Source organism: Canis lupus, chromosome 26 (genome assembly GCF_003254725.2).
Source record: "Canis lupus dingo isolate Sandy chromosome 26, ASM325472v2, whole genome shotgun sequence".
Taxonomy (NCBI): Eukaryota; Metazoa; Chordata; class Mammalia; order Carnivora; family Canidae; genus Canis; species Canis lupus.
In genome coordinates, this window is record NC_064268.1 from 13,760,899 (window position 1) to 13,783,329 (window position 22,431).

The 22,431-nt window shown below is 46.9% G+C and overlaps 1 protein-coding gene across 11 annotated transcripts in view; it reads left to right on the top strand.

Annotated features, from left to right (window-relative positions):
* RNFT2 (ring finger protein, transmembrane 2) overlaps positions 1 to 22,431 on the top strand; it is a 98,869-nt gene that overhangs the window by 13,175 nt on the left and 63,263 nt on the right. For all 11 annotated transcript variants that reach the window (XR_007406281.1, XM_049102098.1, XM_049102094.1 and 8 more), the window contains one exon: positions 1,574 to 1,727. Coding sequence is in view for 10 of the 11 variants with exons in the window: in XM_049102098.1 (XP_048958055.1) it covers positions 1,574 to 1,727 (154 nt within the window). In the remaining variant the exon portion in view is untranslated. The remainder of the gene's footprint in view (positions 1 to 1,573; positions 1,728 to 22,431) is intronic.

Sequence of the window (22,431 nt, forward strand, 5' to 3'; positions counted from 1 at the left end):
ACTCTTCCTCTTTGAGGATCTTTATTATAAATAGAAATATATTTTTAAAAATAAAAGTGAGAAATAGACTGGTTCATTGCTAGGATGCTATAATAAGAGAGCCCAGTTTGTGCTAATTCCTGCCAGCCCAGCAGAATATAGCAGAAGCATTCAGAAAGCATCCACGCTGGGCTGTGTGCACTGTTCCTTGCTTTATGGGGGCACAGAGAGGACTTGATGTGGCCTTCACTCAGAGCCTCGAATCAAGCAGGAGGAAAAATGAGTGGACCAGCACAGGTGGGTGCTGGTTCCTATCCTGGCTCCCATTCTCATCAAGAGCCATGGGCAGGTGACTGTATCTCTTAGGACTCTAATTTTTCCAGCTCAGATTGGAATAATCACAGAACCTGCCTCATAGAGTCTTTGGGAAAATGAAATGAGTTAAGACATGTAAAGTGTATAGAATAGACCGGCATGATGTGAACACCCAAGATAACTTAGCTATTTTATTATTATTATGAACAACATCATTCTCAGGTGGTAGAGAGCAGTGCTACTCAAAGCATGGTCCATGGACCAATGTCAGGTGCAGAATGGCTTGTTGTCTATGTTTAACAGGGCAAGTACAAAAACTGAGCGTGAAGTTCACAGTACCTGGTCACAGATCAGTAAAATAGGTTTACATGCTCCGAGTATAGAGTATGGCTATAGAAAAAGATCCAAAGCATTAACCACAGCCAGGATACCTGGGTCTGAATTCACCTTTATCTTTTAGTATTTGTAGGACCTTGTGCATGTTACTTTAACTTTCTGTGCCTCTGTTTCCTCATCTGCAAAATGGGTTTGTAACAGTGCCTACCTCGTAGAGTTGCTCTTACTGTCACTGCTGCACGGCGGGGTCCATAGGTGTCTATTATCCCATTGATTTCCACCAATAACACTATGAAGGAGGGAATGAGTCCCATTTTGCAGATGAGGACACTGAGGCTTACAGAGGTAACATTATTTGCCCAAGGTTCAATAAATGGAGAAAACTGGATTCAAATTCTGGGTCTCTCTGATACGAATGTCCAAAAACTTATCATGCCATGTGACCTTAGGCAACTTATTCCACCTCTCCAAGCTTCAGTGCTTCATTTATAAAGTGGGAATAAGCGGTGTTCACTTTGCAGGGCAAGGAGATACAATAGATAGAGGGCTTAGCACAGTGCCTACACATCAATTCCCCTCCTCCGAACATAGTGTTGGCTAGCCTGCCTGACTACCTTCCTTTTGCTTCCTCTTTTGAAGCCTGTTGTGGATTCTAAAATTGAAGGACACCTTAATTAATGATGTTCCTGGCCAATCTTGTTGCATAGCCCTCAGGGGAACAGAGGCTCAGAGGCTAAATACCCACCTGAGATCACACAGCAAGTTAGTAGCAGATTCAAAAACAGGACAAGGATGTCCGATTCCCAGTTCAGTACTCTTTTTACAGGTAATACTTACAAGCCTCCCAGAGTGAATAGGAGGAACTGCCAATGGCCAGGGATCCTCATTGAGCATCCTGACTCTCTGAACCATCTTCCCCTTTACTCCCCTCCCCCCCGACCAGCCTCATATTCCTGAAGCCCAACCTGGAGACACTGGACTTCTTCGACCTGCTGTGGATTGTGGGCATTGCTGACTTTGTGCTCAAGTATGTCACCATCGCCCTCAAGTGCCTCATAGTGGCCCTGCCCAAGATCATCCTGGCTGTCAAGTCCAAGGTAGGCACTGGCTGTGGCCACCCAGTAGCCCAGTCCCACTGACCATGCACAGGATTTGGGGCACTCTCTGGAGGAGGGAAGAATAAGTGTAGGCAGAGCTGATGCCAGCATATCAAATAAACAGGGCCTGTCACCCACCTCTTACAGTTCCCTGAGCCTGAGCATGTTCTGTATTGTCCCCTTCCTCTCTTCTGCAAGGGTGCTTCTAAGTTTCATTGTTCAAAATGGCCCTTGTTGCAATTTTCCTGTAAATTTCATCTGTGCGAGGGAAAAAGCATGTCGCCACGCCCTAGGTCCTGCTTCTCCCAGGGAAGGATGGCTATCATAGGTTTCAATTCTGTGTGACTTTAGAAGCATTGTTTTTTTTTTTAAGGGAAGGGTCCTGGGACACCTGAGTGGCTTAGTGGTTGAGCGTCTGCCTTTGGCTCAGGGAGTGATCCCAGGGCCCTAGGATTGAGTCCTACATCAGGTTCTCCACAGGGAGCCTGCTTCTCCCTCTGCCTATGTCTCTGGTTCTTTCTCTGTGTCTCTCATGAATAAATAAATAAAATCTTAAAAAAAAAAAAAATAGAGGGAAAGTCCCTGAGGCTCAGAAGAAACAATTCCATGATTGATGAGGGATGTCTGCTGTGGACATAAGATGGAGGGTAGAGGTGATGGTGCTTTGCCCACTGGAAAGGCCCGCAGGCAGATATTGGCCCAGAGAGGTCTTGGGAGGTAACTACTGTAATTCAGAGGACGGAGCAGACTTGGGAAAAGACAGCATCTTTAGGGGTTAGTTAATGCCATTGCCTCTGCAAGGAGACTTGAAGCAGGGAATCTAGACCGAGGGAGATGCACTAAAGAATTTTTGAAGCATCCTGCTTTCCATTCTGTAAAGGCAGCCATCTTTTCATCTTCAGAACACTCAGAATTCATACCAGGCATTGGCGGGAAGGACAACGGGTTGGAACTGGCCTGTCCATCTTCAGTGCCCAAAGCCATTGGCCAAATGAATAGGAAAAACACTACTGTGTCCCTCCTTTACTCACACATTCAGCACTCTGACCACACATCAAGCAATGCTCTGGCACCAGCTGGGTGTCCTACAATTCCACTCAATTCCACCATTATCTACCTAGAGACAGCATCCCATCCCACAACGTGAAGGGCTCAGTCCCACAAAAATGTACCCACTCCACTTCAGGTACCGATTGCCAGTCTGAGATTGTCACCTGTGCTTCCCCAACTCCTTGGGTTCAGTCATTTGCTAGAATAGCTCAAGGAAACACTTTTATTTACCTACTTGTTGTGTAATAAAGCATATGATAAAGGATACTGATAAATAGCTAGATGAAGAGGCACATAAGGTGAGGTCTGGAAGGGTCCTGGGCACAGGAGCTCCTGTCCCCATGGAGTTGGGTTACATCACCCTCCCGGTATGTGGATGTGTTCCTCAACCCCACACTATTGGGATTTTTGTGGAAGCCATATCACATAGGCACAATCAATCACTAACTGCATTTCCAGCCCATCCCCCCTCTCTGCAATAAGGGAGGTAGGGCTGAAAGTCCTAAGCTTCTAATCATGGCTTGGTTTTTCTGGTGAGCAACCCCTATCCCGGAGCCCACCAGGAATCTCATTAGAACCAAGGATACTCCAGGAAATTCCAAGGGATTTAGGAGCTCATTGTCAGCAACTGGGGGCAGAGACCAATAGAGAGATCTGAGTTCGATTTTGTCCCCCCGCCCAATCTCACCTTTACTCTCCCACCATGTAGTTTATCCAGTTGAACCACAATCCTAGGCTATTGCGGTTTCCTTAGACAAAGCCACAGCTTTGCTGTTCAGAGGCAGCGTCAGGGAGTCTAAAATGGCATAGACAGAAAGACAACAAGGAAACAGACCTCAGGAAGTCCTGAGATGCCTCCCCACCTGCCCCTCCAAGACCATCATCAACATTACCCTTCACCCCCTGAGCTCAGACCACGTACCAGGGAGGCGGCAGGGACTTGACAGTGGGAAGCAGTGTGGCCTGATGGCCAGGCACGCAGACTTTAGCATTAGGCATATCTACATTCAGGTCACAGCTATACCCCCTCTTAGCTGTGTGACTTTGGGCAGATGACAAAATGTCTCTGAGTCTTAGTTTCCTTATCTGTCAGATGATGATAAGAATGGCAGCTTCCTCCTGAGTGCTAACCTCATAAGAAATTTTGTTGGTAGGAAACTGGAACTGCTCTGCCCCATGCTCAGCACATAGTAAATGCTCAGTGAATGATTCACAATGCTTTTTTTTTTTTTCAAGATTTTATTTATTTATTTATTTATTTATTTATTTATTTATTTATTTATGTGCTTTATACACATAAGCTCATTAAATCTGCACAGCCCCATGGATGTACTATTTTGACTACCATCCCCTTTCACAGACCTAGGAAACCGCTCTGAACACACAGGTCCCCCCTCACAGACAGCTTCCTGTCAAGAACTAGTAATTATGCCCTTCTCACTCTTTCCATTTATTCTACAAACAGTAAATGAATCTCTAGGGAGATAACAGCTCCCTTCCTGTGGAAGCTTCTTCACTCCTGGTTGCCTTCCCTCTACCCTGCCCACACCTTTGTCAAGAACAGATGTGTTAAACTCTTTTTCAATTAATAAGCAAGCAAAATATTTAAACACCCTTTACCAAAGAAGATCTACTGGTAGCAAATATGTACCTGAAAAAATGTTCAGCATCATTAGTTTTTAGGAATGAAAACCACAATGAGATGACACACACGTGAATGATGGTGGCCAACGTGAAAAGGTCCGAGCACACCACATACCACAGGTGGGCAGAGCTGTGGGAGAACTGGAACTCAGACGCTTCCAGTGGGAATGGAAGTGATACAGCCTCTTTGGCAGCCAATTTGGCGGGGGTTTTTGGGTGTGGTTTTTTTTTTTTTTTTTTTTTAGATTTTATTTATTCATGAGAGACACAGAGAGAGAGGCAGAGACATAGGCAGAGGGAGAAGCAGGATCCCTGTGGGGAGCCTGATGTGGGACTTGATCCCAGGACCCCAGGACCATGACCTGGGCTCAACCCCTAAGCCATCCCAGAGCCCCAGTTTGGCAGTTTTTAAAAGATGAGGGAAACACCTGCCATACAGTCCAGCCCTCCCACCCATAGGCATGCACCCAAGAGGAGTGATAGCTTGCGTGTATGTAAAGATTTTTGTGTGAATGTTCATATAGCTTTATTTATAATAGCCACAAATTGGAAAGCACCCACATTTCCATTAATAGGTGAGGAGAGAAACAGATTTTGGTATCTCCATGCAACAAAATACAGCTCAGCGATGTAAAGGGATGAACTACAGCTGACCCTTGAACAACATGGATTTGAACCACACAGGTCCACTTGTACAAGAATTTTTTCTGATAAACACAGCACAGGACTGTCCGTGTATTTTCTCTTCCTTGCGATTTCCTTAACATTTTCTTTTCTCTAGCTTACTTTATTGTTAAGAGTGCAGCGTATAATACATATAACATCTAAGATATGTATTCATCAACTTTCTGTTACTAGTAAGCCTTCTGGTCAACAGTGGGCTGTTAGTAAAGTTTTCAGGGAGTCATAATCATCTGAAGATTTTTGACTGCGCGAAGGTCAGTGCCCCTGATGGTGTACTGTTCAAGGGTCAGCTCTGTTGTTACAAACAATAAATGAATCTTAAAATAGTTAACAATGGGGGATCCCTGGGTGGCGCAGCGGTTTGGCGCCTGCCTTTGGCCCAGGGCGTGATCCTGGAGACCCGGGATCGAATCCCACATCGGGCTCCCGGTGCATGGAGCCTGCTTCTCCCTCTGCCTGTGTCTCTGCCTCTCTCTCTCTCTCTGTAACTATCATAAACAAATAAAAAAAAAAAAATAGTTAACAATGGTGCTAAGTACAAGAAACTGTAACCAAGAAGAGTATACCTTATAATCCTATTTATATAAACTTCAGAAAATGTAACTGAGCTAGAGTGTTGCCCAAAGGGATCAGAGGGAGGGATTACCAAGGGGTAATAGATATAGTCACTGTCTTGACTGCGGTGATGGTTTCACAGGTGTGTGCATGTAATGAGCTTATCAAATTATACACTTTTTAAAAAATATTTTATTTATTCATGAGCGACAGAGAGAGAGAGAGAGAGAGAGAGAGGCAGAGACATAGGCCGAGGGAGAAGCACGCAGGGAGCCCGACGTGGGACTCAATCCTGGGTCTCCAAGATCACTCCCTGGGCTGAAGGCGGCGCTAAACCGCTGAGCCACCTGGTCTGCCCAAATTATACACTTTTAAGAGTAGGGGCCACTGTTGCATCTACACTGGCTTTAGTCCCTCCCCAGTCTGGGCTGCTTTGTCAGGGGGTGGCCCCAGATGCTCATCTCTGGGGCCTCCACTCAGATCCCCCAAACCTTCTCCTTCTTAGCACTGTGACACTTTGGGATTACCTGTTCATATGATTATTAGGCCCATGTCCTCCTTCCCATAAACTGAAAGTCTGTTTTGTCTGCAAGACTGAGTGCAGCATCAGGCAGGGTAGGTCTCAGTAAACAGGTGGGTGAGCGACATGGTGAAGAAAGTGGAGTTTACTCAGTCCTTACCCTGTGCCTTCCAGTGGACTATCTCGAGATAGAAATAAGATGGAAATCTTTTCAGTGTCCACTGAGGGCAAGAGACATAAACCTAGCCACGTGATGATGCTCACTGAGCATCAACTGTCTGGAATAATAATAGCTTGGAATTATTAAGCACCAACTGTGTACCTGAACTTTGCTAAGAGTATTTCTTGTGTGATTCCTTATGTGGCCCCTTCCTTTTAGGTGGGTACCATCACTCTCATGGATGGGTAGGAGATGGGCGGTGAGGGGGTAGGTGGCTTCTCAGAGTCACAGAACTGTTACCGCTTCATGCTATTGCTGGGCTTCCTACCCAGAGCCTCACAGCTTCACAGCCCAAGCTCTACTTCAAAGTGGATGTGGGAGAAGGATAAGGAAAGCAGGCAGGTATGGTTACTCAACACCTAATACAGTCTGATTCTTGCTAGATTCTTTCCCATATCTTTACTTCAGGCTCTCATCAGCCCTGTAAGAGAGAATTTATTATCACCTCTTTCTAGATGAAAAACTCATGATCCTGAGACAAATCCCCCTGTATCTGGTTCGTTAAAACAACAGAAATTTGTTTTCTCATAGTTCCAGAGGCTAGAAGTCCAAAGTCCATATCACTAGGCCGAAATCAAGGTGTTGGAGGGCAGCACTCCCTCTAGATGTTTTGGGAGGATCCATTCCTTGCCTCTTCCAGCTTCTGGTGGCTGCTGGTGTAGCTTGTGGCTTCCATTCCAGTCTCTGCCTCTTTGGCCATGTGGCTTTCTCTGTGCATGAAGTGTCCCTGTCTCTTTTAAGGATATAAGTGATTGCATTTAGGGTCCTGAGTAATCCAAGATATTCTTCTCATGCCAAGAGTTTTTTTTGTTTGTTTGTTTTTTTAAGATTTTTACTTACTTATTTGAGAGACAGAGTAAGAATGAGAGAGAGAGAGCGAGAGAGAGCACATGGGCAGGGGGAGAAGCAGACCCGACACCCCTCCCCACCCCCAGCTTTGCAGGGAGCCTGACATAGAGCCTGGGCTCTATCTCAGGACCTGGGATCATGACCTCTAAGCCAAAGGCTGACACTCAACCAACCGAGCCACCCAGGCGCCCTCATGCCAAGAGTCTTAATGATTTCTTAAAAGACCCCTTTTCCAGATAAGGTCACATTTGCAGGTTCTAGGGAGCAGGTGTCCTTGGCCATTTCTTCACTGACTATCCTGAGGCTGAACGAGGTACAAGACACCCAGCCACTCAGTGATAGAATCAGAGTAAGAACCCACATCTTCCAACTCCCAAGGCTGGCCACTGCAGGAGGGTCCCTGCCAGGCCCTGAACCAGCCACATGCCAGAGCTCCTGGCCCCTCCTAACCCTGCCACATTCTAGCCACGAGGCCTCTGGTGAGTCACTTCACGCCCCTGAACACATTTCATCCTGTGAAGAATTGAGATATTAACAAAACCCTGCCTGAGATGCTGCAAAGATAAAAAGACTTTCTGGATATGGGATGGAGGAAGGGGCGGGTTAATCATTGCTGGACAGGAGGCAGGCAAGGCTTTGCAGCCCTCGGCCACTGTTCCCACCTACCTGTCCACCTGCATTCTCCCTACACTTGCCTTTTCCCTCCCCCAGCCTCTCACCCTGTTCTCTGTGCTTCAGCCCAATTCTACTTCTCTCGTGTCTCTACACACACCGACTAGTACCAACACGTGATAAATGTTCTCCTTATCCAGTTTTCTGGATGAGAAGCCCAAGGCACCGAGACACTGCATAACTAGCTTGTACAGTTTCCAGAGTGGGTTGTGTGGCATCCAGTCTCCTACCCACTGCACCTGCTGATCCTTCTGCCTCAAAGACCCTTCCCCTGCTTTGTGTCATAATTAACTCCCACTCCTTGGATCACAGCCTCATAGAAACCTTCCCTGCCCCTTTAGGCTAGGGATGGTGCCCCTGACGAGGACTCCCAGAGCACCCTATACTCCTGTTCTAGCACTCCCTACCCTGACTATAATTGCTTGCTTAATTGTCTGCCTTCTCTGCTTGTCACCTCTGTGACAGCAGAAATGAATGCATCTAGCTTGTTTGTCAGTGGGTTGCTGGCATCTCATATGCACTCAGAAGCATTTATTATATGTATATAGAGGTACATGTATGCATTAGATATATAGGTAGATGGATGAATTTGATGACTGGAGAGGAAGGTTGGTGGGTGGGTGGATGGATGGATAGATGTATGGATGGATGGCTGGACGTATGGACAGACAGATGGACAGGTGGGTAGATGGATAGGTGAGTGAATGAGTGATAGCCTAGCCAGCTACACTAAATCTCACCACCTCCTCTTATACCAGCAGCAAGAGTTAAATTCCTTTTCCAGCTCAGCTTAAACCTCTTGTATTTGGTAGCTGTCCAAACAACTCTGTCATGAAGACGCAGAAATCCACAAAGCAAAGCAGTTACTCCTCTGTGCTAGGAAGGACCATAGAGGGAGCCTCAAAGAAACCTAGAAGTCAAACTAATAATGATAAATACAGCCAAGCATTACTGAGCAGTTCCTAGGAGCTAGGCAGCGTGTTAAGCCATGATATTCATTCAAGAAATATTGCCTAAGTGCCAACTGTGTGTCAGGCACTGTTCTAGGCACTGAGGATATATCAGTGAACAAAGTAGACAAAAATCCCCATACTCGTGGACTTTATAGTCTACAGAAGACATTGTCTCATTCAGCCTTAATCCTGGGATGGTAGATGTTGGTTTCTCTTGTCACGGAGCAGAAACTGGGTTAAATCACATGCCAAAGGTTGCAAACCCCATAGTGACCACCTAGCAAGAGGAGCAGCTCATGTGGAGTCGGCGCTCGCTCTGAACGGGCCAGACATTCATTTCCTTCTGACATTTTACAAGGCAAGGGCTGTTGTTTTTTGTGTTTTTTTTCTAATCCAAGTCCTATTCACATACTATGAAATTAACCAGTAATCAGTGTAAAGTCTACAATTCAGTGGCATTTGGTATATTCACAGTTATATGTAACTGTTCCCTATGTCTAGTTCTAAGACATTTTCATCACCCCAAATGGAGCCTTCCCCACTTCGCTCACAGTCACTCCACCTCATGCACCCCTAGCCTCTGGCAACTACTACTAATCTGGATTTGCCTCTTCTGGACATTTCAAATAAGTGGAACCTGTGCCTGGCTTCTTCTCCTATACATAATGCTTTCAGGGTTCATCTGCATTGTAGCTGGTGTCAGGACCTCTTTCCTTCTTATGACTGAATCACATTCTATTGCGTGGGAACACCACCATTTATTTACCCATTCACCCATTTATATTTGGGTTTGATGGACACTGTTCAGCTATTGTGAAAGTGCTATTCCAACCATTTGTGTACAAGTATCTGTTTTTTGTTATGTTTTGTTAACAAGCATCTGTTTGAACACATTTTTTCTGGGTACATACCTAGGAGTGGAATTGCTGGGTCATGGGATAATTCTTGACTTTTTGAAGAACCGCCATATTGTTTTCCACAGTGGCTATACCGTTTTACATTCCAACAGGTACTGCCTTTATCCATGTTCTCCAGAGGAGAAAACAATCAAAGTGAGAGATTCAGGAGATAGCCCAAGACCACACAGCTTGTAAGTGGCCGAGCAGGGATTTGAATTCAGGGAGTCTGACTCCAGAATCCTTGGTCTGAGTTACTAGGGCCAGATTCCCTCCTATGTACATTCCCTGGTTTGGTTTGTGAAATTGCTCAGTGTTGATTAAGGAGAGGGGTCCCCACCATGTATACAAAATTCCCCCAAGTTCAGACTATGGCTCCTTCACTCCCTTCCCCCTCTTGCAGGCACTTCTGGGGGCAAGGGGGTGGGGATGGGACCTGACACCCTTTCCCTGTGCCGCCAAGGTATGGGTGACAATTATTAATGCCTCCCTGGCAACTGTCCAGCTCCCTTTTTCTGATTATTATTATTTTATTCGGCGAGATTAATGTGCCAGGTCAGAGCATAATCCAGCCTGTAAAAAGTGATGTGAATAGTCTCTTCAAGATAAATTGCAGGCTTGGAAAAGGTTCACAGCCTTTCCTTGCCTGTCTGAGTGCTCTTCCGAATCCTCATCAATCCTTGTCTGGGCAGAAGAAAAGGACGGGTCTTCATTTGCAGCTGGGGAGGTGGGAGGGAGGGGGAAGAGCACATCTGTCAGGGACCCCTAATGGCACACAGCACAGATGCTCTGTCCTGTGCCTCCATGCCATCCACTGAGAGGGTGGGTTGGTTTTTAATATGATAATCGTTATACTGGAAGGGCTTTTGGCATTTGGATTTGCTTGATGGCTCTGTGGTCCCTGACGTGTGAGGCTGGGTGAGCCACCAATTCCCAGGTGCCTCCAGACACTGGAATGCCTGTCAGGAATCTTCTCACACCTGGGCCTCCCAGGAGAGCTTTGCTCATTGGCCAGCCAAAATGGGGATGGGGTTAAGGTTGGCAACCACTGGTTGGCAACCTTAACCCTAAACCATCACACTGGCTGCATGTCTAGACACCCACTTGTCATTATAAATCCAGATAACTTATATGACCCATATGTCTTAGCTTTGCTGGATCTGGCTCCTATCCAACTATATGACCTTATCACCAGTGACTGTCTCCCTTGCTCACTCTGGATCCACCACCAGTGGCCTCAGGGTCTCCCCGATGCACCCAGCACCTTCCTTCTCAGGCTCTTTGCATTTACTGTTTCCTCCCTCTGGGAAGTTTTCTTCCCTCTGTCCCCATGGCTATCTCCTTTCCATCATTCAAGTCTTGCTCCATTGTTCCAGGGTCACTTATTCTGAGACCGTGTCATATCCCTGGCCACCCTGCTGAAAATGGTTGTCCTCAACCTGTATTACCACACCCCTATTTTATTTCCTTCCTTGGGAACATAGGATTCTTGGCCACATTCTTCCCTCCCCAGCCCACCCCACAACATTATTTAGGACCTGTGGACTGACGTGGGCGATCCTATACCCTGAGAATATAAAAATAAGTATGAAACCAGTTTTTATATTAACCTAATCCAGACCTAGTTAAAAGAGCAAAAATCTTGTTCTTGAAACATGCATCTCTAACTCCTACTATTAAGTAGAAAGAACAAAAAATCTGGCTTGTACGCAGTGCTCCTTCTTTTTATTAAAATGAAATACTCTTCATCCAGAATTCTAGAGCTGCATTGGCCAGTATGGCAGCCACATGCAACATGTGACTATTTGTTTTATTTATTTTTTTAAATAGAGATTTTATTTTTAAGTAATCTCCAAACGCAATGTTGGGTTCAGACTTAAAACCCCAAGATCAGGGATCCCTGGGTGGCGCAGCGGTTTGGCGCCTGCCTTTGGCCCAGGGCGCGATCCTGGAGACCCGGGATCGAATCCCACATCGGGCTCCCGGTGCATGGAGCCTGCTTCTCCCTCTGCCTGTGTCTCTGCCTCTCTCTCTCTCTCTCTGTGACTATCATAAATAAATAAAAATTAAAAAAAAAAAAAAAAAAAAAAAAACCCCAAGATCAAGAGCTGCATGCCCCACAAACTGAGCCAGCCAGGTTCCACCACATGTAACTATTTACATTTAAATCAGTTAAATTTAAAATCCCATTCCCAAAAAAAATAAAATAAAATAAAATAAAATAAAATCCCATTCCCTAATTGCCTGGCCATGTTTTCAGCACTCGGTAGCCAGCCATGGCTGGAGGCTACCATTTTGGGCAGCACAGATATAGAACATTTCCGTCATCCCAGAACATTTGTTGGACATCACTGTTCTGGAACATTCTGAGGACAGGGTTTATTCAACCTTCCAATGGTATGGGTAGCAGGCAGCTGTCATTCTTCCCATTTCTCAGGTAGAGGGAAACAAAAGCTGGTATTTGTCTAAGAGTTCTCCAGCTCTAGTAAGAGGAGGTGGCTCCACAGAATAGAAGACCCTGGCCTTGAGCAAAACCTCATTCAAACTCTGGCACCTTGATGTATTCCTTACATGACCTTGAGCAAGTGACCTCACTCTTTGGACATCTCAGGTTCCTCATCCCTAAAGTGGTCATCTTGAGGTTCTCAGCCTCTTAGGTTCTCAGAAGGTAGAAGGCCATGTACCTAGCTTGCTGGGTAGTTACTAGAATCAACCACAACTGAAAACAAGGGAAGGCTTCGCTTAAGTGTTTTCTCCAAAGAACCCAGCATTTGATTAACTTTCTGTCTTTGCTGTAAGAATAGGGAAGAGGCTACACCTGAGTGGCTCATTGGTTGAGTTTCTGCTTTCGGCTCAGGTCATGATTCTGGGGTCCTGGGATCGAGTCCCAATCAGACTCCCCACAGGGAACCTGCTTCTCCCTCTTTCTGTGTGTCTCTCCTGAATAAATAAATAAAATCTTAAAAAAAAATAGGAAAGAGGAAGCCCTTCCTAAGTCCAAAATCATCTTAACCCGATCTTCCTGTTGAGTGAGACTCCATGAGATGCCAGCCTCACCAGCTCGCCTCCAAGTACAGGGCAGGAGAGGGAGAGCAGACAAAAGTTAGGAAAGGTAGTTTTCTCTGATGTGAGAGCAGAGAGGATTCATGAGGCTTTTCAGACTGTGAAAATCCCTCTATTTTCTGGGTCCTGAACCCAGCACTTTTACTTTCAGAGTGATTTCCCATTGAGTGTGTCTCCCTCCCCTTCTGGAGGTCAGGCATTCACCTCTCTGCCCTGCCCTCCTGAGCAGATATCTGTTTACCCTAGGGCAGATCTGGATGGCCTAGGCCTATGCTCCAGTCCTTATGGCACATCATTTTGTGTATAAAAGTGCAGAACTTCTCCCAGGGCCAGATGCATTTGCCCCAGAGTCCTGTACTGGGGATGCTAGAAGGGGTTAAACTAGTGGTTCCCAACTAGTGGGGTGAGGAGTGACCTTTGGCAATTTCTGGAGACATCATTGGTTGCCACAATGGGGTTGGGAGGGATTGCTATTGGTTTTTAGTGGATAGAGGCCAAGGATGCTGCTAAACATCCTATGTGCACAGGCCAGTGCCCCACCACTGAGAATGATCCAAAGTGTCAGCAGTGCCAAGGTCAAGAAACCCTAGGTTAAATGTGTTTTATGATCCTGAGTCAACTCCCCTACTGTTACAGGCTGAATTGTGTCCCCCTGCCCCAAATTCATATGTTGAAGTTCTAACCCCTGGTATCTCAGAACACAACTTTTTGGAGAAATATCCTTTAAACAGGCAGTTAATTTGAAATGAAGTCTTTAGGTGAGCCCTAATCCTACTGGTGTCCTTATAAAAGGGGAAATTTATACACACACACACACACACACACACAGGGAAGACCACGTAATGACACAGGGAGGAGGCAGGCATCTGCAAGCCAAGGAGAGAGGCCTCAGAAGAAACCAACCTTGCTGACACCTCAATCTCAGACTTCCGGCCTCCAGAACTGAGAGAAAATAAATGTCTGTTGCTCAAGCCACTCGGTCTGGGCACTTTGTGATGGCAGCCCTGGAAAACTAATACATCCACACACCGGTTTCCCCACACTTATGTCCTCTCTTGAGAGTGCTTTTGCATTCATTCTGTGTGTCCCAACTTTATGCCATCCCCCTAGTTATTGAGGATACTTTATTATTATTAAAGATTTTATTTATTCATAGAGACACAAACAGGCAGAGCCATAGGCAGAGGGAGAATTAGGATCCCTATGGGGAACGCAATGCAGGACTCGATCCCAGAACCCTGGGATCACTCTGAGCTGAAGGCAGATGCTCAACCACTGAGCCACCCAGGCATCCCTATTATTTTTTTTAAATAGGTTATAGAGTCACAGGATTCAGAAGTTAAAACACCAAAAGCAGCATATGTTTTTTGGAAAGGAAAAAAATCCCTTTCCTTCACCTGCCCCCACGCACCTGTTTTGCCCCCCAAAGAGGTCATAATTATCCCTGGATCTTTTTTTTTTTTTTAAGATTTTATTTATTTATTCATGAGAGACACAGAGAGAGAGAGAGAGAGGCAGAGACACAAGCAGAGGGAGAAGCAGGCTTCATGCAGGGAGCCTGATGTGGGACTCGATCCCGGGACTCCAGAATCAAACCCTGGGCCAAAGGCAGGTGCTAAATTGCTGAGCCACCCAGGGATCCCCTCCCTGGATCTTTTATAGCTGTTGTATACATATTCAAGCAAACGCACGTGTACCCTTATCCCACTCAGCTTTATATTTGATTTTATTATTGTTTAATCAAACAATAATGTTCTACATGCAGCTTCCACCTCACTTGTTTGAGATCATTTCACACAGATACACAGCCTAATGGTTAAAAACCAGACCGCTTGCATTCAAATTCTGTTTGGGAAATCCACTGTCACTTAGTAGTTGTGGGACCCTGCAACTTCGCCTCTGCTTGTTCACCTTTCCTCATCTATAAAATAAGATAATAATAGGGCCTACCACTATTATTCAATTAGTGCCTAGCAAATTACCACCAACTTAGAAGCTTAAAACAACACCCATTTATTAGTTCACAGTTTTGTAGGTCAGAAGCCAGGCTTGGACTTGACCATGTTCTCTGCATAGGGTCTCGCAAGGTCAAAATCAAAGTGTTGGTCAGGCTGGGCTCCTATCTGGACGTGCTGGAGGGGAACCTACTTCCAGACTTATTCAGGTTGTTGGCAGAGTTTATTTCTGTGTGGTTGTAGGACTAAAGACCCCATTTTCCTGGGTGTCAACCAGGGGTCACTCTGAGCACCCAGAGACCACTCTCTGTCCTTTCCTGGGGCTTCTCCACTTCAAGCTAGAAATGGGCTGTGGATTCCTCCTCCTGCTTCATATTTTCCTGACTTCTTCCCCTTCTGCATTTTAAGGGCTTGAGTGATTGGATTAGACCCACCCAGATAGTCTCCCTTTTGATGGACTCAGAGTCCACTGATCTGTAACCTTCATTACATCTGTCAAATCTATAATATAACAGACTCCAGGGATCGCTGGGTGGCGCAGCGGTTTGGCGCCTGCCTTTGGCCCAGGACGCGATCCTGGAGACCCGGGATCGAATCCCACATCAGGCTCCCGGTGCATGGAGCCTGCTTCTCCCTCTGCCTGTGTCTCTGCCCTCTCTCTCTCTCTGGGACTATCATAAATAAATAAAAATTAAAAAAAAGTAACAGACTCCAGTTGAGATAGCTCATTCTAGTAGAGTCCTGAGGGTCAAGGTGGGACATTTAGGGGGGGGATGCACAATATACTACCTCAAAGGGTGTTGTGGGCATTCTGTTGCATATCTTATGGCACGCAATATATAAAAGTTAGCTTTTGGGGAGATGGGGATCAGCTGGATTTTTGTAATGTGGAAACAGTTTAAATTTTCTTTTTAAGATTTTATTTATTTATTCATGAGAGACACAGAGAGACAGAGACATAGGCAGAGGGGGAAGTAGGTTTCCTGCAGGGAGCCTGATGAGGGACTTGATCCCAGGATCCCAGGATCATGACCTGAGCCAAAGGCAGATACTCAACTGCTGAGCCACCCAGGCGTCCCCAGTTTAGATTTATTAAGGATTTTCATAGAGATTCCTCTAAGGATACCTTAGATAGTTGTGAATTGCTTAGTACTCTTTGACACATTGATTCTGTGATTCTCCAGGACTCAACTTAAATGTCACTCCACCCCCCTCCCCTTAAGACAATGCTCATTTCTTTCATTCATTTTCCCACAGCCCCTCCTCCCAGCACAGAGGCACCGCTTGGTAATTATCTAGACCATTGTCTCCTCCTCCAAACCATAAATCCCACCCCCTACCCTGCTTGCACATTAACATAGTGGAGGCTCTGAGAAGTCCTGCAGTCAAGAAATTCATTTCACTTAGTTTGACATTTCCCCAACTTTTAACCATGGAATCCTTTTATTGAGGAGCATAATATGCTACAAAATCTAGTTCAGAGTTGGCAGATCCCAACCTGTAGACCTAGTGCTTATTTGATAAAGTTTTACTAGAACATAGCCACGCTTGTGCATTTAAGCATTGTCTTTGGCTTCTTTCATGCTGTAAAGACAGAGTTGAGTAGTGGAAATAGAGTCTGTATGGCCCACAAAATCTAAGATTTAATGTCTGGCCCTTTAAGAAAAAGTTAGCTAACCCTGATCAGGAGTTTGAAACTATTAACATTCCTAATTCCTCATAGTTTGGCCTTTGTAAGAAAGCTGTGTCTAAGGGGGAACTCAGTAGTCTACAGCAGACAGCCACTTCAGGAAATAGAAGACCCCAAGGCGTGAAATACGGCCAGAGGCTCTGCTAGAAACCAACAGAAGTGAGTTTGGCTAAATGTCATTATTAAGGACTTGACTATTTGAAATTGCCAGGCTAATTTTTAATTTTACTCTAAAGCAACAAGTGGCTTACAAGGCTTCTTAGCACCACAGTCGCCCCTAGGATTTGTTCTTTCTTTGCTCTGCCTAAAGACTGTAGCTTAGGTGCCTACTCCTCCCTGAAGTATTGAAGCCTGAGATAGCAAACAGTCTGAAAGCACCCACTTACCAGCCTGTGTCAGGTATCACTAATTTATCACAGCCCTGTTTCACCCAGGATCATCTCAATGCAGCAACCCAGACAGCCCCAACCAATCACTGTTGGAACATAGATGAAGCCTTTAACTTTAGTTCCTCCATGTAAAGAAAATGGAAATTTCTAGGCATTTGCAGAGTTCTGTGGCCTTTCAGGTGATTGAATGAGGTCCACCCAGGTTATCAAGGCATTATCTCATTTACTTAAAGTTGACTGATTGTAGATGCTGATCACATTTACACAATACCTCTGGTAGCAAGCCCTAAATTAGTCTGGTTGCATAACTGGATGCTAGATCCTAAGTCAAATTTGAAACGAACTATTGCTGTTCCTTATTTAACGAGATGCTGATTTGGGGGCTGAGGCCAATGTTTTATCACATCAAGGAAATATCTACCTAGGCCAGTTTATTGAAATTTTTAAGATAAAAACTGGTCATTGAACTTGAACAATGATTTTCCTCCTTAGATCTATTACAGTGAAAAACCTGCATCATCAGGTTTCCTCTTAAGCCTCGCATTGCTGGAATGAACCCACTTGCACCTGATGTAGTATCCTCTGATATGCTTCTGGTTCGTGCATGCCACTATGTTACTTAGGATTTTTGCATCGACGGTCATTAGTATCCCTGTCACTTTGTGAGTGACTTCCAGAAATAATTCCCGTCACTTTCACTGACATCTCATTGGCTACCAGTCACAGTCACTGCCTGGGAAGCTGGGAGCATCTTCTTAGCTGGGTGCCAAGGGACCAAACAAAAAATCAGGCTTCTGATTTTATTTTTTAAAAAGATTTTATTTATCTGAGTGAGAGTGAGCACGAGTGGGGTGGAGTAGGGGCAGAGGAGAGGGAGAAGCATGCTTTTTGCTGAGCAGGGAGCCCAACATGGGGCTCCATCCCAGGACCCTGGGATCATGACCTGAACTGAAGGCAAACACTTAACCCACTGAGCCATGCAGGTGCCCCCAGGCTTCTGATTTTAAAGGAAGAAGAGGAGAATGGACATGGGGATGCACTAGCAGTCTGTGTCCCAGCATGAGAATCCCTGGTTTGCAGATGAGGCTCAGCAAGTTTGTGTTCACTTACCCAGGGTCACACAGTAAGCCTGTGGCAGAGCTATGACTTAAGGCGAGGTCTTCCAGGTGCCAAGGGAAATGCCCCAAGGGCCAACCATCAGAATATATTAAATATCATAGTACATAATAGTAAGTAATTTGCCCAATATTGTTTTAAGAGCCTTGTAAACATGAACTGATCCCCACAACAACCTGCTGAGGTTGATACTCCTCTAGCCCCCATTTGCAGATGAGGTGCAGAGAGCGTAAGTGACTTGCTAAGGGTCATACAGCTGGTAAGTGGTGGTGGGGGGGCAGATTTGAACTTGGCTGTCTCATTCCAGAACCCCCAGTCTTAAGCATCACACAGCCCTCTCTGCCCATCATTCCCTGTGCCTCACCTTCCTAACTCCATTCCCCCCAACACAAATGGTACAGCGAGGTGGCTGACTGGTGGGAATGGCTCCCCAGTAATCCAGGTACCACACCCCCTACCCCCAGCCGCGTCTGGTCCATGATCTACCCCCTCTGCCACCCCGACCGCCCAGCTCAGTCTCAGGGGCCTACACCTCGTTTTCTGTTGTTCTTGTTGTGCTTTGTTTTTTTTCCCTCACCCTGTTCCCTGGGAGACTCTCAAAGGCTACATTCTGCTGCCAGGGGACACAGGAGGGACAGGGCAGCCACCTGAGATTTCCCAAACCCCTCATGCCGGAAGGCAGTGGGGTGGGGGTGGGGGGTAGTATTTATTTATGTATCTAGTCCTGCTTTGCTCCACACCCCCCAAGCTGTTGTTCCTCACTGGGGAAGATGAAAAACGGCTTCAGACAATGGAGGACAAGGCTTGCCACATGGCCCCCGCAGTTTAATTTCCCTTAATTCATTTTATATTGAACCAAATGATACTGTTTGTTTTTAATGGCAAACACTCAGCACGGAGGAGGGGCGGCCAGGCCTCCTCCTGGGGAAATTAGGAACACAGCTGCTATTTAAACTCTCCTGCCACTTGGCTCCCCCCCACCCCCACCCCGGCCCCCTGCACCGGGGCCTCTGGAAATCACTTTCCAGGTTGAAAGATGATACGTTTCACCAGTTCAGACGGTCACTGTGTAGGGAGCTGGCCCGGCTCTGCCCCAGCTGCAGTCAATACCCCACCACCACCACCCGCCCCAGTGTGGCCGCCCCAGCCCAGGGCCCACCTGGGGAAAAAGTGGATACACAGGAATGGGGACCAGGGCTGTGGCTGTTCCTGGTGTCCCTCTATTCCCCACCCACCCACCCACCCACCTGTCCATTGCTGAAAATCCTGCACAGACACCTGGCCCAAGCAGGGTCCATCTGGAGCCCTACCCGAGGAACTGAGTTACCTGGGAGCTGAGTGCATTCATTCAACACCTGGGGCAGTCTGCATCCTAACCAGATCCCCAGGTGATCCATTCGTATGTGCAAGTTGGCAGTCAAGGGGAGGGTCCTTCTGCTTGGACCGTGAGGCGCTCCAGTGCGCCTCTGAAGCCCGAGGTAAGCCACAATCCCTCCAAAGTCCCTGTTGGCTTTGGCCCAAAGCAGCTTCAGCTCCTTGCAGGTACAGAGAACCAGGATGGATACACCAGCCATTTTGGCTGATGCAGGAGGGATGCATGAGGCTTTGGCCTGCTTATGACTTTAGTAGGGGTCAATTGTGACGAGTAATGCCAGTTTGGACATCCCAGAGGCCCCTCCAGTCTCTTGGAGGTTGTTCACAGACATTAGACCCAGAAGGACACTCTTGTTGTACAGGTGGGGGAACCACAGGTTACCGGGTCACATGATTGACCATCTCATATATTCATTCTACAGATTGACCAAGTGCTGGACATGGGAGCCATGGTGACCCAGGACTTTCGAGCTCAAACCTCATGGTCTGATGGGTCGGTAGGCAGGGAAGCAGTGACCACAGAGCCCTCTTGGGAAACAGAAGGAGCACTCAGACCAGTGCCTAGCAAAGTCCTCCTACATAGGAGGACCTCAGAATTGAGTTTTTAAGATGTGTGGGAGTTAACCAGGCCAGGCCAAGCCAACAGAACATGCCAGGGAGAGGGGCCGGACAGAGCCATGGCAGGGAAGTAGGAACCAGTTTGGCGTGTGCATTTTTCCTGGTAACTGTAGAACATCTTCCCCACTGGGCTCTAAGTTCCAGGAGGGCAGAGAGGAAATCTGCCGTTCTCGTGCTTAGACCCAGTGACACATGGCAGGTGTGCAGTGACTCTCAGACAAATAGCTGGGAGCATGCAAATGGTTGGTGTGAGTACACAGGGCCAGGCAGGGAGGCCCACGTCCCTACTCTGCCTTTCCCGGCAACATTACAGCTATGTGGTGGCCACCCCTACTGACTCTGGGGTGCTGCAAGGATTAATTAGCCATCTAAGTGGTGATTATTTTGCTCTTCTCCAGCTAAATAATCAGGGAGGCAGCCAGCTCCCTGTGGTGGCCTCGGAGGCGTCCACTTCACGTCCGCCCTCCAGGTGGAGGCCTGCAGAAGTGCGGTGGGCTACAGGTTTCCCACTGTTGGGCTTCCAGTGCTGTGGTTGGGGCTGTCCTGCCCTCACTTTGCACCCAGATGCTCCTCCTTCCCTGGGGAGAAAGAAGGGACTTGGAACAGATTTAGCCCAAGGGAGCCCACAGCTTGCTTACATTTCTCAACCCTCGGCTTGTCCAAAAAGATCCTAGAGTGAGCTCTGGAGGCAGGCAGATCCAAATTTGAACCCTGGTTCTGACATTACTGTGGGTAGCGCCCTCTGGCCAGTCACCTGCCCGCTCTGTGCCTCAGTTTCCTCGTCTGTGAGAAAGGAGATCATTCTGTTTACCTCGAAGGGCTTTAGGGAAGATATGAGGTGAGCTAGAAAGTAAATTTTAAATAAAACAGGTGAAATTTGCCTTCGGCAATTTTTGATAGGTAGTAGATGCTCAATGTGTGTATATGCTTTTCTTTTTGCATGTCTTCCCTCATGACCCTCACAGGTCAAGACTCAGCAGGAGGTTGGAGATTGGAGGTTGATCAGAGGCTCAGAACCCATTAAAACTTGGCTGACCTCTGACTCTTCTCCTCAGGGCTCAGAAATGCCAAGGTCAGAATGGCCCAAGGAAGGAAGGAGGGAGGGAGGGAGAGAAAGAAAGAAGGAAGGGTTACACTTCCTAGTTACCTATTTGTGCCCAGCCCTGGACAGGATCTTGGGGCAGCCTGGGTTTGAATTTGGCTTTGCCACTAGGTGAGCAGGCTCACAGCTTCAGGCTTCCACCGAGCCACATCTGTATAGAGGACTAGTAGATAATATTACCTGCCTAGAGGAGGAGCCCGGTGAGGAGCACATAAAATCATGAATTAGGGAGGCTTAGCAGAGAGTTTGCAGCCCCTGCTAAATCTTTGCTGTGAGGATAAGACCATTCTTGCCTTCAGGGGGCTGACAAAGGTAGGGGAGAGACACACACCAAAGAACAGGGACAGGACAGAAAGAGTGGACCCCTGGAATGCAGAGACGTATTCCCTTACTGTGTGCATATTCAGGGTCCCTGGCTCATCACAGCCCTCTATAAATATGTGCTGAACGACAGCAGCAGAGGTGTGCAGGGGCAGCAAGATGGTGGCAGAGAGGAGGGGCGTGCTCTCTGGTTCCTGGTCGGCTTGGCCTTGATTGGCTTGCTGCAGGCCCCTGAGGCTTGGCATTACTGAAAACACACGTGTCCCTGCACTAGGTGAGGCAGGGATTTTCTGCAGCCAGGCTTCCAGGTCTAGGGCTGTTCCTGTTTTAAGAGGAGGAGACCATCATCCCCAGGATTTCAGCACTTTATTCATAATCTTGCAGCCTCTCAGAGGCAAGGGAGTCTTTGTGTATGTGTGTTTGTTTTTTTATTTAAATTCAGTTTGCCAACATATAGTGTAATACCCAGTGCTCATCTCATCATATCCCTCCTTAAAGCCTGTTACCCAGTTACCCCATCCTCCCACCCCCCTCCCCTTCTGCAACCCTATGTTTGTTTCCCAGAAAAAGGAGTCTCTCATGGTTTGTCTTCCTCTCTAATTTTTACCCACTCAATTACCCTCCTTTAGGAAAGTCTTTTTGACTGCGTGCCTGGCCTTTGTCTCTTTCTGGCCTAACATCCCACCCATCACTTGCCTGCTTTGAAGTTGTCTTGGTCCCTCCCCCCTTATGTCACTTCCAGACCTTTGCAATTCCTGTTCCCTGTGCTGAGAACACTGTCCTCTTGACCTCAACCCCATCTGGCTGACCTCTAACTGCTCACAGGCCTGTGTTAACATCTCACTTCCCCCAGGAGGCCTGGGCCTAAGCTGGCCCCAGGTGGGCTCGGTGACTCACCCATGTGCCCCCACAGTCCCTGGGTTACTTCTGTGTGCATCATATGATGCTCTGATTGCTGGCTTGTCTCCCCCAACCCACCCCGGAAAAAAACCTCCAAGCCTGGTAAGAGCAGAAGCTAGGTCTCATATGTTTC